Source organism: Bombina bombina, chromosome 6 (genome assembly GCF_027579735.1).
Source record: "Bombina bombina isolate aBomBom1 chromosome 6, aBomBom1.pri, whole genome shotgun sequence".
NCBI classification, from domain to species: domain Eukaryota; kingdom Metazoa; phylum Chordata; class Amphibia; order Anura; family Bombinatoridae; genus Bombina; species Bombina bombina.
This window is the reverse complement of record NC_069504.1, coordinates 218,328,823-218,345,677: the sequence shown is the minus strand read 5'-3', so window position 1 is coordinate 218,345,677 and position 16,855 is coordinate 218,328,823. Positions and strand designations below refer to the sequence as shown.

At 36.1% G+C, this 16,855-nt stretch overlaps 1 protein-coding gene across 1 annotated transcript in view; it reads right to left on the bottom strand.

The window, feature by feature from the left end:
- Positions 1-16,855, bottom strand: part of ANO6 (anoctamin 6) — a 198,160-nt gene that overhangs the window by 128,912 nt on the left and 52,393 nt on the right. Inside the window, 1 exon segment of the mRNA XM_053719206.1 lies at positions 6,713-6,847. Coding sequence (XP_053575181.1) covers positions 6,713-6,847 — 135 coding nt within the window.

Here is a 16,855-nt window from a genome sequence, read left to right as displayed (position 1 = left end):
ATCGCTCTTCATCTGCTGCTCCTCTCTGCCAATCCCTTCACTGGCTTCCTCTTGCCTCTAGGATCAAACACAAAATTCTCACTCTGACATACAAAGCCCTCAACTGCACTGCTCCCCCCTATATCTCAGACCTTGTCTCCAAATACTCTCCCTCCCGTCCCCTTCGCTCTGCTCATGACCTCCTCCTCTCTGGTTACCTCATCGCACTCCCGTTTACAGGACTTCTCCAGACTGGCTCCCATCTTGTGGTACTCTCTGCCTCGCCCCACAAGACTCTCCCCTAGTTTTGAAAGCTTCAAGCGCTCCCTAAAGACTCTACTGTTCAAGGATGCATACAACCTATGCTAACCTTACTTTATACCAGTTCCACTCCTCCATTGCTATCCCCTGAACCCCTTTAGCATGCATGCCTAAGAGTCCAGCTGTTTGTAGATCACCTTCTTAAGAGTGGATTACAACAGTGCAACTCTTGGCAGGGCCATCTACCCATTTGATCCCTTTAATTGTTTTGTTGTACTCCCCTTTGTTTATAGTGCTGTGGAATCTGTTGGCGCTCTACAAATAATCGATAATAATAATAATAATATATTCAATTTTATTAACACATCATGAAAGAAAAAGCAATGAATATCGCATATAGTGAAAAGAACAATGTCAAATTTATTGTGGGGCCCCAATTCATTGATTCTGACCCTTGCTTCTCCAACTTGATTCCCTACTTTGGCATATTGGTTTGCTTTTTTGATTTCTGTTACAGACCTTTGTTCCTCTAACTTTGATTGTGTTACCTTTGACATATGTAAAGTAGCCACTTTACAAATCTGGTCAAGATAAGCATCATTCTAAAAGCCCCAATAAGTAGTCACTGATCTAGTTACATAAGCAGTAATATACCCAAGTGGAGTTAACCACTATTGTCATGGCAACATCTATCTGCCCAGCCATGACACTGGGGAGAGTATGGGCATGAAGAGGTAAATAGCATCCAGCCTCTTGAAGTCAAACAAGGAACCCCAAAGGGAACCCAGAGCGAGGTGCGCTTGGTGAACCAAACAATCAAAATAGTGCACAAACCATATGGTTCCCGTGGGATCGGGCAGTGAGTTCAAAACAATTAGAATGAAAGGTGCAGGTGGCAAAGCTCCTCTGGTCCTCGGAGTGAAGGTTTCTGAAAATTATAAGTGAAAAAGAGGGCGCCACATAGCGTGATACTGTTGTTGTAAAATAAGAAGGCAGAATATTCAAAAAGGCTTACCAAATGGCTCTGCACCGTTCTATGACCGGTGCTATCAGGCAGACTAACACTCTCAGTGGTTAGCACACTGGGTGGCCTCAGCTAAACTGCAGACAGGTGGATCTCAGTGTTGCTTGATTGCAGTAACCAAACGTCTGTATAGACCATGTATTGCAGACTGCAGTGGATTTTTAAAATCAAACACCTTTTCAGGTTAGATCAATAAAAATGTAAGACAACTTCCGTATAATAGAATTAAAATCTTTAATCTTTAATATAAGAATTGTTACGCGTTTCTTTTCCTCAGGCATAAAAACAATGGATACAATTTAAACAAATTGAAACCTTAAATACAAGTGAGTTTAAAACAGGAAGTTATCATAGTTTCAAAAGAAGACCAATCGTAACAAAGAAATCCCTGTGGATCTTATCAACACTGATTAAGAAATCTTAACCTGTGAGCTAACCGTTGTTAACAATATGTGTTAAAATGTTGCTAGGATGTTTCTAAACTATGAAAGGTGTCTATCACAGGTTTTAATGAGATGAATAGTACTGAATACAAAAAACAATAACTGCAGCTGCTCCTAACAGTTATAAGTATATGCGATTGGATGAACATATAAAGCATATTTGAATGAAAGATGTTTATTGAAAACTGACGTGTGGTGTTGTTTGAAGCTATGTGGTGGTGGATAAAATGTGAGTAATGTGAGAGGTAATGAGAATATAAAAGAAATCGAATCCAACTGGAAATGAAATGGTGAATAGTATGCAATTGAAGCCAGTAAATATTAATAATAGTAATAAAGATCTGAACCTCACGGCTATGGAAATAAATATAACAACGTTTTTTAATAATATGGCTTTTGCAAAGCCGTCATGTGTCTTACTAGATTGCTTGCAATTTTCGTATATTAAAATCAGAATTCTATGTCTGATTAATCGGGAAGATTTAAGAAAGTTAGTGAAAATATATATGTTCTTAAAAAAGGTCTAGAATAAGATACATTGAATCTGACCCTACAGATTTAGCAAAAAATGGAATAAATATAATTGAATTTTGATTTTGTTTTTATATATTTACTTTAACATTAGTTTGTTTCTATGTAGATTTTATATAGAACCTCAAAATTATGATATTAGTCTTTAATGTTTACACGGAATGTCGATACATTTTACTTTTAAAAACCTATAAATCCATAGGCTATTGATTAGAAATATATTATGATTCCAAATGTTCTGCGTAAATTGGCATCACAATATATCATGTGAATTAGACTCTAGTAATCCAACGTATGAACATTGGTTCTAAAAATTTCTCATTTGAGCCAACAAACGAACTGGGCATATGGCAAATATGTATGAACTTTTGAGTGAAATAGATATGTTTGCTAGTCCATCTGTCACACCGTGTGGATTATTAATCACATACGGTTAATCTTTCGTTGTCCTATTGAATATATTTGTCATTCTGTGTATTGAAAACAGAAGCCACGCTAACATAATTTCAAAAATATTATAATAAGCTAAGATAAGTCTTAAATTGAGAAGCTAATGAGATTGCCAGAAAAAATAGAAAATGTGAAAATGTTCATTTTTGTAATATCCTGATATTTGATCAGAAATAAACCGAATTGATGTATCACTGGTCATTTTGATCGTTATGGTTATCATATTGATTTGTGACATATCTATAAGTCTAATCTAAATCTGGATCTAGATATTGGTGTTGGTGTTTGGACAACCCATTGCAAGTGTCATATTAGTTGGTATCATTATTGTTATATCTGAATATTAATTAAATGCTGCTAAATCAAGGTTGGCTTTTAGGCCTTCAGGAAATAATGTTTTTAACTTAAAAATCCAGAAGGTTTCTCGTTGTCTGAGTTTGGTAGTTCTGTTGTAGTCTGCTGACCTAGGAATGAAATCTATGGGAATAAATTTGAAGATATGAGGGTTGCCTTGATGTTTGGCTAGACAATGGGTTGGAACACTATGTTTAATTTTTGTTTTCTTGCAATTTTTACAGTTGCGAAAGTGTTCTCTCCACCTTATTTTTACATTCCTGGAGGTGCGGCCTATATATTGTAGCCCGCAAATGCACTCTAACAGGTAAACAACGAAAGAGGTGTTGCAACTGTAAAATCCCTGAATGGGATGTATCTCTCTGGTGGTCTGGGACTTGAAGGTTTTAGTGCCATGTTTAATATATTGGCAAGATTTACAACCAGTTTTTCCGCATTTATATACTCCCTGTAACCCAAAGATGCCCCTCTTGGATTTTGTAATGATCTTGGATTGTTGTTGGGTGTGTTTAACAATTTTGCTAGGTGCTAATCTACTTCTCAGGGTTGGAGCTCTCCTATAAACTATCTTTGGTTTGTCCTGTACTATATTTCTCAAAATAGGATCCCTTTGGATGACATGCCAGTGTTTGTGTATAATTTGATTGATTTTTTGAAAATTATTATTATATTGAGTAATGAACATGATATTTCCCTGGTCTGTTGGTGTGTTAGATAATTGTTTCATTTTATTGTTATTGGATAGTATATCATTCCTGTCCAATCTTTTTGTTCTCATGAGTGCATTATCTAAAATGTGAACCGGATAGTTCCTCTCTACAAATCTATTGTATATAATCTGACTTTGTTCAAGAAAAGTGTTATAATCTGAACAGTTCCTCCTAATGCGTCTGAACTGACTGTACGGTACATTGTTAATCCAGCTTCTATGGTGATTGCTATGGTATTCCAAATAGCTGTTGCTATCCACATCTTTAAAAAAAGTTTTGGACATAATGATCTGGTTGGGCCCCCAACTGAGTGCCAGATCCAAATAATCTATTGATTCAGATTGTATATTGGCTGTAAATGTGATTCCCATACTATTGTTGTTAAGTCGTGTAATGAATAATTCTGCTGATTCTGTACAGCCATCCCAAATAAATATGAGGTCGTCTATGTAGCGGCATGCTCTCATTGCACACAGAACAAGTAGGCCATTACATCACACCGTACAGCCATTCCCTGGTCAACCCAGTGGGCAGCCTCTGACGAAGTAGGGAGAATCCCTACGAAACGTGTAAGGCCACGCCCACCGCATCACGTCACCACGTCAACCGTTTCAGCACTCGCAAGCAAGCCAGCTTTGAACTTGCGCTACAGCTGTTTGAGGACTGAGCGTGGTGGTAGCTATACGCAACTTTTCTTTGCTTTTCTATTAACTGTTTGCAATATTTATATGGAACATTTTAATCCTTCTGGGGATAATATTGGGACTTGAGGAGCCTCTGGGAACTGTGATTGGAGATCACTAAACCAACAGTGGGGATTTTAAACCTGATTTCCAGACCGAGTGAGCTGTATTTGAGACACTGCAGCATATTTGCCTTGAGAGACCCATGAGCTGTTCTCCCAGTGCTTTTAACATACCTCACATGTTTGAGGTTTGATTTTGTGAGTGTGAAATTGTATTTTATAATAAAATCTGTTTGTAACTTACATATTACACTTAGAGGGGATGCGCCCTGCTTCTGTTCTTTTCTTTTTTCAGTGTTACATAGTGCTAAGTTACATAAAACAAAGGAAATACAAAAAATAAATAAAAAAATAGGCTAATGCAAAATACAGTTCTTGAAATAAAATGGGACTTAAACAAAACACAAAACCTACAAGTATCACTGATAAGCTTACAGTAAGCAGTGGGAACATATTGTTAAGGTGTTTCTAAAATTGTTCAAATAATATCCAGTGAAGTTCTAATTTAATCTGGGGCTGATATTCAACTATATACCTGAGCCTTTTCATTTGTCAAGCAAAGCCAGCACCTCTTGCTCACAGGACCAGTTTATGACACTTTATTTGCTTCAATGAGTTTGAATCCTTTCTTTGATCTAGAGATGGAATTCCTTTAGCCCATGTTCCTTATCTGTTAGAGCCTCCTAGAGCAGATTTCGAGCTACATGCACAGCAGTGGTTCTTTTGCTCAAAGAATCTAATACCTTTGCATAGGCATAGACAAAGAGGGCTAGTAATAGATACAGAATGTTACACACAAAACCCCCCAATTAAGGTTAAACCTGGCACTGCTGGGATATTGCACTACCTCTGCTGGATGACTGACTATCTCAGGCATCCACTACACATTATGAGTGTATCATGACAACCATCATATAGGCCTTTTTAATCAAAGCCTTATGCCCGACTAGTAAAGTAGTATCTATAGGCTACCGACATTTGTGTGGTTTACAATATATGGCTAGGAGAAATTAAACCTAAGTCAAGAGCTGAAGATCTAGCCCATACATAGAATCAAAATGAGGAGTCTGGAAAAAACTTAGACTCCAAGGCAGAGGCGTAACTAGAAACCATAGGGCCCAGGTGCAAGAATCTAAAAAGGGCCCACCCACCCCCACCCCCAAGAAAAGGTGAATTTGATTCATATATATTTTTTTTTTTTTACATTTAACGCAGAAAAAAAATTGTGAATCAGATTATATGTCTGCAAAAGGAGGTACCCTGTGCCCACAGTCTGTGAGATGGTCTGCCCCCTATTACTGTATATAGTGACACTGTTTACCCACCAGTACTGTATATAGCGAGTTAGTGACACAGTCTGTAATCTACCGGTGTACTTTATAAAATGACCAGAGTAGTCTGTGACATGGTCCAGCCCCCCCGTACTGTATATAGTGGTACTGTACAGTGACACTGTTTACCCCCGCCCCCCCCATGCTGTAGTAACAAGGTCTGTAATTTGCTGGTCCACAAACCTACACATACGCATAAATACACACACAGTCACATACATAAATACACATATAAACACACACACAAACAAACACCAATGGGTGAAACACTAACCCCTGCAGTCAGACACAAAAACACTAGTGAAGCATCACATCACACTTTTTTTTTTTTTTTTTTAAGCTGGTCCCCGACCCTCGGGGGCCCAGTCACACAGTTGCGACCTCTGCACCCCCTGTAGTTCCGACCCTGCTCCAAGGTGGAATCATAGATCTAATTACAGGTTTGATATAGAACAGTGTCTGGACAAATCTGTAAATTCTGCAAAATTCTAGGAATTCTTAATTCATAAGCACATACAAGCCAGATCTGTTTTCCAGACTTTATTATAGATATGTTTGGTAACTGGGCTTCATCACCTCACTCATCACCAAGGAACTATGAGTTCCTCCCAGAAGATTGACATAAAGTTGAAGTTTTTATATTATATTCCAGTACATTATAGTCCATACTGTCTACGTTACATATTCACATCCTCTGTTATTTAAGACATAATATAAAGGATTATTACATAAAAAATAAAGAAAGGATAAACCTTTGATGAGATTAATTGTATAACTTTACATTTTTTTTTTTTTTTTTTTTTACATTTTTCCTTTTTTAAACTAAGGTTGAAAAATACATTGTGTATTTCATCTGTACAATAAGGAACAAGATACAAACTTACCTTCTGCTTCAAATGAACATTTTTCTTGTTTGGTGTCTTTTCTTTCATGCTTTCATCTTCATAAACAAGAACATAATCAATTCGTCGTTGTTGATCGTTGAAGTATAATGATTCTGAATTGAGATTAAAATCCACCTGTAAATATTTAAACAAAATATACATACATTTTAATATAAAAAATACCAATTTAAATAATATTAACCATGTCATTCAACAGATTATTTTGCCTGCAATACTTCCCTTTTTCTAGGGTTATATGGCTTATGCAAATAAAAAAAGATAGATGTGTACAAAAAAATATTTAAATACTCTCTTAATTAGAAAAGAGAGAGACTGCATATTATTCTGTTATGTATAAGTTAAAAAATGTCAATATTGTATAAAGGAGAAAATCTAAATACAAAATGTATTATCAGATTACATTTGGCAGTGACGTAAGAAAATGCAGAATTTTAAAACTACTTTGCTTTTATCACCTAATGGTTAGACACACAATCAATATATATATATATATATATATATATATATATATATATATATATATATATACATACATACATACAATATATACATACAATATATACAATATATATATATATATTTAAATTTTTTTAAATTAATTAAAGAAAAGGATACTTAAGGGAATATATATATATTTAATTTTTTTAAAATTAATTAAAGAAAAGGATACTTAAGGGAAAAAGAGATACCAACTCCTTGTCCCCTAAGTTCTGGGGCCCGATCCGATATGCAGCATCGCCCGCAAAAGCCGGCGACGCCGAAATTTGTGCTGGTTTGGTATCCTATATACGGCGTAACCTAGAAGTTACGCTCGTATATTTCTGCCTTTGCCCATAGTTTTTTGGGCCATAGGCAGGTATACCAAACCAGCGCAGTGATCTTACCGGCACATAACCATTCAAATGCAAGTGTATAAAATGGTGTTCCATCTAATAAAGAGTTACAAGAGCTTAGGAGAAATGTAAGGAAGCATTTTTTTTTTTTTAAGAAAAGGGTGGTGGATTCATGGAATAAATTCCCATTTGAGGTGGTAAACACAAAGACTGTAAAGGAATTCAAAAATGATCTGGACATGCATAAGGCTATCCTAAGAAAAAAGTAACATGTAATATGGGTAGACTTAATGGGCCTTTTTGGTTCTTATCTACTGTCAAATTCTATGTTATACATATATATATATATATATATATATATATATATATATATATATATATACACACATACACACACACAAATGTATTCACAATTGTTAGCACCACAGAACAATAAAAAATAATTCCATTGCCTTTGTAACTCTTTATTAGAGTTGCAAATTTATATCTTGAGCATTTTGAATTGGATAGTCTTTTCTGACAGTGTTCCCTGGAAAGAATACATTATGCTCTATACTAGATTTATAGAGAATCTTAATAATCAGGAAAGGGAGTACTGAATGTAAAATAATGTATACTGCATTAAAATGATAATGTAAATCTGAAATTTACGTATTCTAGTTCAGAGAAGGAGATTGATTATCTTGACCTAAAAATCAGACCAGACAAGACTAATAATCGGCTTGAGACAGAGATTTTTAGGAAAGAAATATCTGGGAATACCATATTAAGAGCAGATTGAAGTTATCCTAGATGTGTAAAGAAGGGAAAGTTTGAGGTGTAAGTTACTATCAAGAGGTTATGATTAGGGATGGGCGAATGTGTAAATTTCCGAATTTGAATGTCAGAACGAATGTTATTACCAAAATTCGAATTACAAATCCGAATGTTGATACGAACGAATATTCTTAAAAATTCTATAATCGAATGCTATTTACAGTTTCAAATGTCACTTTCGAATTTGAATGTTTCAATTTCGATCAAATATTGCATAATTTGAATATTACATTTAAAGAAAGCATTAGAAACACTATTACAAACATATAAATTTTAATTTTTCAAATTTGAATATTGCATAATTTGAATATTACATTTAAAGAAAGCATTAGAAATACTATTACAAATATATAAATTCGAATTTTTCGAATATTGCATAATTCGAATATTACATTTAAAGAAAGCATTAGAAATACTATTACAAATATATAAATTCTAATTTTTTTAAACGAATATTTTCGAATGTAATCGTAAAATTTGAAAACCAAACATTCAAAAATCAAATGTTGGAATGTTATGTAAACATTCAAAATTCATGTTAAATTTTGAATGTTTACATAACACGTGTTAAAATTTGTTTCATTTTTCGAATGTTGCGAAACATTCGCCCATCCCTAGTTATGATGGAAATGAATTGGCTAAAACAATGGAAGAAGTATTGAGTATGGATAGGGAGATACTGATTAAGGATAGAGAAAGAATTACAGGAATAGGTCAAAATAACATCTTAACTTTCTCAGCTAGGTATAACAAACAATACACAGAAGTTTGCAAAATAATACAGAAATATGTGCCTATAATGAAGAATGATACTAAACTTAGTGAAGTGGTAGAGAAAGGAGTAAGATGTGTCTCTAAAAAAGTGGAAACTATAGAAAATACCCTTAAGAGAGATTTTTCATCCAATGTTGTCCCAGGTAGCATGACGTGGCTAAGCAAAAGGAGTCGCAGTTTTAAGCGTGGAGGTCAACCGTGTAAATCCTGTAGTCATGTTAGAAAGGGGTATAATTTTGTTTCCACTGTTACACATAAGGAGTTTACCATACCCAACACTTAGAGGGCGATTTATCAAGCTGAGAAAGACAGGGGTGCATATACGAGCCCCTGTCCGCCACAGCTCGCCTCTGGCGGGCTAAATTCCCCTGGAGAAATTCAGCATTGCACACAAGCGCTATTTTGCGCTCGCGTGCAATCCCACGCCCTGCCCACGCACAGCCAATCATGTGCGGGCAGGAGCTGTCAATCTCCGTGGTCGGACAAGACCGGGGAGATTGAATATCACAACCTTAGAAGTGGCGAAGAGGTTAGGAAAGCAGCGGTCTGATGAAATCTACTTGTTAAATACGGCGTGCAGGTTCTCCTGTGAGAACCTGCAGCCGTAGTGGGTCGAATGGCTTGCAAAGTCATTAAAAAAAATCGACCCCTTACACTGTAACTTTAGATTTGTGGTATACTTGATCATTTGCAAATTATGTAAATATCAGTATACAGGAAGAACTACACGTAAATTAAAGGATAGGATCTTCTATCATTGGAAGCAGAAATACCGAAAACCCCTGTAGCAAGACATTTTACATCTCATAGAGTGGACAACTCTATGATAAAGTGCAAATGGATTACATGTGTTCATTATTTTATTGACCAGGTGCCTAAGCTAATAACAGGTGGAGATAGAATGTTAGCGCTTGACAAAAAAGAGGTATACTGGATTTATACTCTAAAAACTGGTAATCCACTGGGTAATGAAATATTCAATGTAAAACTATTTACAGGTTTGTAAGATGTATATCATATCATAAGGTTAGAGAGAGATATATCAACTATAGGAGGGGATATAACATGCCATACTCTTATTGATATAGGAAAGGGTCAATTGTTCTCTATTTGCCGTGTATCCATATATATATATATATATATATATATAAATATTTTTTCATAAGACAAGCTACTGGTGACACCCAAATCATGCATATTTCTTTTAGTACTTTCCTTCCTTTATTATGACTTATAATGTATATTCCTTTAAGGCAGAGGTGTGCAAGGTGTGTATTTAAAGGGACAATGAACCCAAATTTTTTCTTTCGTGATTCAGATAGAGCATGAAATTTTAAGCAACTCTCTAATTTACTCCTATTATCATTTTTTTTTACATACATACATATATATATATATATATATATATATACACATATATATATATATATATATATATATATATATATATATATATATATATATATATATATATACATACACACACACGTATTGCAGTATGCAGTGATACCTTTTTTATTGGACTAACATCATATTTCAAAGGCAAGCTTTCAAGAGTTTTCCTCCCTTCCTCAGGTCTGAAGCAATACTGATCAATCTGATATAGAAACACACTACATACAACAAATGGAAGGGAGGGAGGGGGTTAGAGGGGTATCATAAATAGCAGAGGATGTGTCTGAAGGAGAATATATCTGAGAATACCCAGAAATGTAAATAAACAGATGAGAGTAAATAAGCAAGATGAGAGGAAAAACAAAAGGAAGAAGGGGGGGGGGGGGCATGGCTATTTATGACACCCCTCTCACCCCTCTAAAAAAGGTATCACTGCATACTGCAATACTCTTATTTGAGCATCTTATCTACTGGACTAATACGGCTAATCCAATCTTCACTATATATATATATATATATATATATATATATATATATATATATATATATATATATATATATATATATATATATACATATACACATACACACATACATACACACATACATATACACATACACACACACATATATACATATTTATTTATGAATAACTAGAACATATTCTGCTATGTGAAGAACATTTGAATGTGAAATATTAATATTTCCATGTCAGGTTAGCGCACTTAAGAATATGCGATCAGGTTTGCGTGCGTGATATCCTAACATTGTCCTTTTGCACTTAGCAGATTAACGCACAAGTCAAAACTTTTTTACTTTCAACTTGTAATACAAGCCCTACTTGATGCACAAAAAAATCAAGCGGAGTTAGTGTACGTGCGGGAACGTTAAATACCGCTACACTTGTAATCCGGCCCTAACTGAATCTGTCCTCAAGAGTCCTCTTTTCCTAATTTTCAAAGCTGCAACGACACAGCAGCCTTCATCCAGTGCATTGCACTGCCTTTCAAAAGCCCACTCCCCTGTACTGTTGCTCAACTAGCTGCAGTAATAATTGGAACCAGTTCTAAACCAATATGGGAATAATTCAAGGAAGTGTTTCTAGAGGCAGTGGAACTTGCTAAAGGCAGCAGTAAGTCTGTTCTGCTTTTATATTGCATTTGATTTTGAAAACTATTTTTGTTAATAATAAATTGCAACTCACTGTAATAGTTATTTGTCTAATGGTGAGGTGATGTGTAACTGTTCTTGAGCTTATCATGGTGCTATGGCATTAACAATGTTTCCACTTGCTTTTCTAAGCAGCGATATGAGGTATAGCAGCGTTTGTGCAATTTTATCACAAAAACAGGAAACCATGGGTTTGGGAATGTGCTCACTTCCTGACCTTTCACTGTTAAAAAAACAGGGCTATTTTAAGTATTATCTTTTATTTAAGAAGTGTAGACAGATTATGTAGCACTGGCAAAAAGAATATCACATAGGTTATCTTCACATATGTATTAATATTTTTTGTACACAATTGCAGCTTTTTTAAATATGGTGCTTACTTTATTGTATATCGTCACATAACGTGGCAAATACAAAGGTTACAGGTTAAACTGTCTATTAAATTGGCCAACTACAAAGAAAAGTCAAATAATTTACATTGACATTAAACTAACAATTCTTGCAACTGTTTAAAGCGACATTATAGTAAAAATATTTAACTTTCATAGTTCATATGGGACATTTAAATTTGAAGAGACTACGCGCAAAATTATGTAACATTATTCTAGCGACACCTTAAAAAACAAGAGATTGAGAGGATTACCCCCCAAAAGTATACTTCCATTCCTCGCCAGTCTCTTCTGATTTTTTTTCTTCTTAAAAGAAAAAAATCACAGCGAGCCCGATTGCGCCATTGAACTAAATGTAGTGTGATGCCGTGCTGCGTAATGCCGGGAGCGTGCTACATTTAATTGTATACTGTGATCAGGTGCACTGTGAGGAACTTTTTAGAAGAAAAAAGAAAAAAAATCCAAAAAGGCTGGTGACGAATAGAAGGTAAGTTTACCTCTGTAGGGGGATAAATCCCTTAATCACTTTTTTTTTTAAGGTGCCGCTAGGATAATGTTACATCATTCTGCACAGTGTTTGTTCTCAAGTACTTTGCAGTATGTGTTCATGCTACACAGGGATTGCTTAGATCAGTGCATCATCTTTACTTGCACAGTCCCAAGACACCAGATAAATATAATTAATACATTTTCAGGGGGTTTAGTGCTCTGGATCTGCATAACCCTGAACATTTTACCAATAAAAATGATAATTCAACACTGTTTTAAAACATTAGATTTACAGATAATGGCAACTACGTTACTTGCAATTCCAAGAAAGTTTTGTTGTCTTGCTATAGAATAACATACCAGCCAAGTCTACATAAATTTAAAGTGATGTTAAATAGAGTTTAAAAAAAAATGCTAGGATTTTCCTTGGACGAAATCATCAGTTTTTTTAAAAAAAGTATGTACAAAGTACCTTTATTTTGCCACTGCTAAAGTGCTATACTAAGTGCTTCTGGTCGCCCGCTGCGCAGCTAATTTTTTTCCCAATAAATTGATATTTCCCCTTCTTAGCCAATAGGCATGCTAGCCATACGGTACTGTATAGCTAAGCCTCCTGTTAGGGGTAGATCTATCAAAGCAATTTGCCTGTTATTGCGGGCAAAATAATGCATACGCACCAATCACCATATTTTTAAAAGCAATCTGCACTATAATTGCGCAAATCTGAAAGAAACTTCTTTACACTTAGCTTGCATTCGCCTAGGAGCACAAATACGCCCCGTTTCTTATTTATCATTGTTTTGCACTGATAGGGAACTGAAATTTCTCCTTAAATTGCGTGTTCTATATTTCGCCATTATCATACATGCTTTTACATCTTGTCATGCAGTACTTTCTTCTTTTAACTAATTTTTCAAAGGCTCAGCGCCAAGAAGAGACTGTTATTGCCAGAAATTTGCTCTTCCACAGGCGCATACGGGTACCAAGAGTTTTATATATATATATATATATATATATATATATATATATATATATATATATATATATATATATATATATATATATATATACACATTGATTTATTGATTTTTGCGATCTTAAATTACCAACATATGGCAAAAAAGCACGGAAACATTATACAATATAAATATGCGCAAAATAGATACCTAAAAAATGCTTTTTTATAATTAAGACATGGCGGAGTAAATATTTATAGGGATGTACTGTGATAAATAGGGAGTAAATGCTTTTCTCGACAGTCACAATTTATCATTATTATGCCCCAGCTCGCCTTTTACTAGTAAACGCTCAAAATTGCATCTATTTTTTGATAAATTCAGGTGCACATATGCGCTTCTCCGGAGGCAAGCTGGGGCGCAGTTACAGGTCGAAGCACATACAGAGTTCGCCTAGCCTTTGATAAATCTACCCCTTAGTGCAGCCGGGGGTCTGGCAAAAAGAGGATCAGGTTAGCGCGCTCTCCTGCATGCACATCTTACTAAATACATTTTAGTTATCATAAAAAAGTACGTCTTCCAACTTCCACAACTTACTTCTAGCTACAAGTTTATAGTTACTAAAATTAGTCAGAACCAGCGTCACTTCCTTTAGGCCACCAGATTTTATATATGTTACCTCTTCATTGCATAACTCAGTATGTTCCAATACAAGATATGCAAAGATAAAAATATAACATCAAATTTAAATTAAAAGCCTCCTTTCCCCCCCTCTCTCTCTCCCCCAAGGCTCCATGTCAAACTGAAAGTTTTTAACCCATTAAATTTGAGCAACCTACGCAAGCTAGTTATTTAACCCTAAGGCATAATAAGTTTAAAAAATAAAAACAAAGAATAGCCTGAGAATAAAGCAGATATTTATTTTATATGTCAACAGCTAATTACAAAAAAGTATATACGTAAGTGTAAAGTTTTAGTTTCCAAAAAGTAATGGGCACCACACATGTTATAACTATAATTATAGTCATAATAATAAATAAGTTATTCTGGGTTAAACAGTCAATTCTTATTATCTAATGTCCCCTGCTGAGGCCAATTAGGCACCATTACAAATAAGCTGTAAAAGGAACACATTTAGTGGGTTGTATGTCCCTTTCAAATGTGTTCTCTTTACACTGCTTAGTTGTCACTTAAAGGGATACCAAACCCAATTTTTTTTCTTTCATGATTCAGACAGACCAAGCAATTTTAAGCAACTTTCTCATTTACTCCTATTATCCCATTTTTGGCTCAGAACATGGGTAGCACTTGCTGATTTGTGGCTAAATGTAGCCATTCCTGATTTTTCAAATAAAGAAAACAAGAGAACGAAGAAAATTTGATAATAGGAGTAAATTAGAAAGTAATGAAATCTAAAGCATGTTGGTTAACATAGTGTGAGCAATAATATCTGTACAGATCTATTCCTGCAGCCAGACCAGATCAGTGTTCTCTACTGCTAGTGCTGTACAGATCTATTCTTGCAGCCAGACCACATCAGTGTTCTCTACTGCTAGTGCTGTACAGATCTATTCCTTCAGCCAGACCAGATCAGTGTTCTCTACTGCTAGTGCTGAATCTATTCCTGCAGCCAGACCAGATCAGTGTTCTCTACTGCTAGTGCTGTACAGATCTATAACTGCAGCCAGACCAGAACAGTGGTCACTACTGCTAGTGCTATACAGATCTATTCCTGCAGCCGCCAGACCAGATCAGTGTTCTCTACTGCTAGTGCTGTACAGATCTATAACTGCATCCAGACCAGATCAGTGGTCACTACTGCTAGTGCTATACAGATCTATTCCTGCAGCCAGACCAGAACAGTGTTCACTACTGCTAGTGCTGTACAGATCTATTCCTGCAGCCACACCAGATCAGTGTTCACTACTGCTAGTGCTATACAGATCTATTCCTGCAGCCAGTCACATATCAGTGTTCGCTACTACTATTTCTGTACAGATCTATAACTGCAGCCAGACCCAGATCATTGTTCACTACTGCTAGTGCTGTACAGATCTATTCCTGCAGCCAGACACAGATCAGTGTTCATTACTGCTAGTGCTGTACAGATCTATTTCTGCAGCCAGACACAGATCAGTGTTCATTACTGCTAGTGCTGTACAGATCTATTCCTGCAGCCAGACCAGATCCGTATTCACTACTGCTAGTGCTATACAGATCTATTCATGCAGCCAGACCAGATCAGTGTTCACTACTTCTAGTGCTGTACAGATCTATTCCTGCAGCCAGACCAGATCAGTATTCACTACTGCTAGTGCTGTACAGATCTATTCCTGCAGCCAGACCAGATCAGTATTCACTACTGCTAGTGCTATACAGATCTATTCCTGCAGCCAGACCCAGATCAGTATTCACTACTGCTAGTGCTGTACAGATCTATTCCTGCAGCCAGTCACATATCAGTGTTCGCTACTGCTATTGCTGTACAGATCTATAACTGCAGCCAGACCCAGATCATTGTTCACTACTGCTAGTGCTGTACAGATCTATTCCTGCAGCCAGACACAGATCAGTGTTCATTACTGCTAGTGCTGTACAGATCTATTCCTGCAGCCAGACACAGATCAGTGTTCATTACTGCTAGTGCTGTACAGATCTATTCCTGCAGCCAGACCAGATCCGTATTCACTACTGCTAGTGCTATACAGATCTATTCATGCAGCCAGACCAGATCAGTGTTCACTACTTCTAGTGCTGTACAGATCTATTCCTGCAGCCAGACCAGATCAGTATTCACTACTGCTAGTGCTGTACAGATCTATTCCTGCAGCCAGACCAGATCAGTATTCACTACTGCTAGTGCTATACAGATCTATTCCTGCAGCCAGACCCAGATCAGTATTCACTACTGCTAGTGCTGTACAGATCTATTCCTGCAGCCAGACCAGATCAGTATTCACTACTGCTAGTGCTGTACAGATCTATTCCTGCAGCCAGACCAGATCAGTATTCACTACTGCTAGTGCTGTACAGATCTATTCCTGCAGCCAGACCAGATCAGTATTCACTACTACTAGTGCTATACAGATCTATTCCTGCAGCCAGTCACATATCAGTGTTCGCTACTGCTATTGCTGTACAGATCTATAACTGCAGCCAGACCCAGATCATTGTTCACTACTGATAGTGCTGTACAGATCTATTCCTGCAGCCAGACCAGATCCGTATTCACTACTGCTAGTGCTATACAGATCTATTCCTGCAGCCAGACCCAGATCAGTGGTCACTACTGCTAGTGCT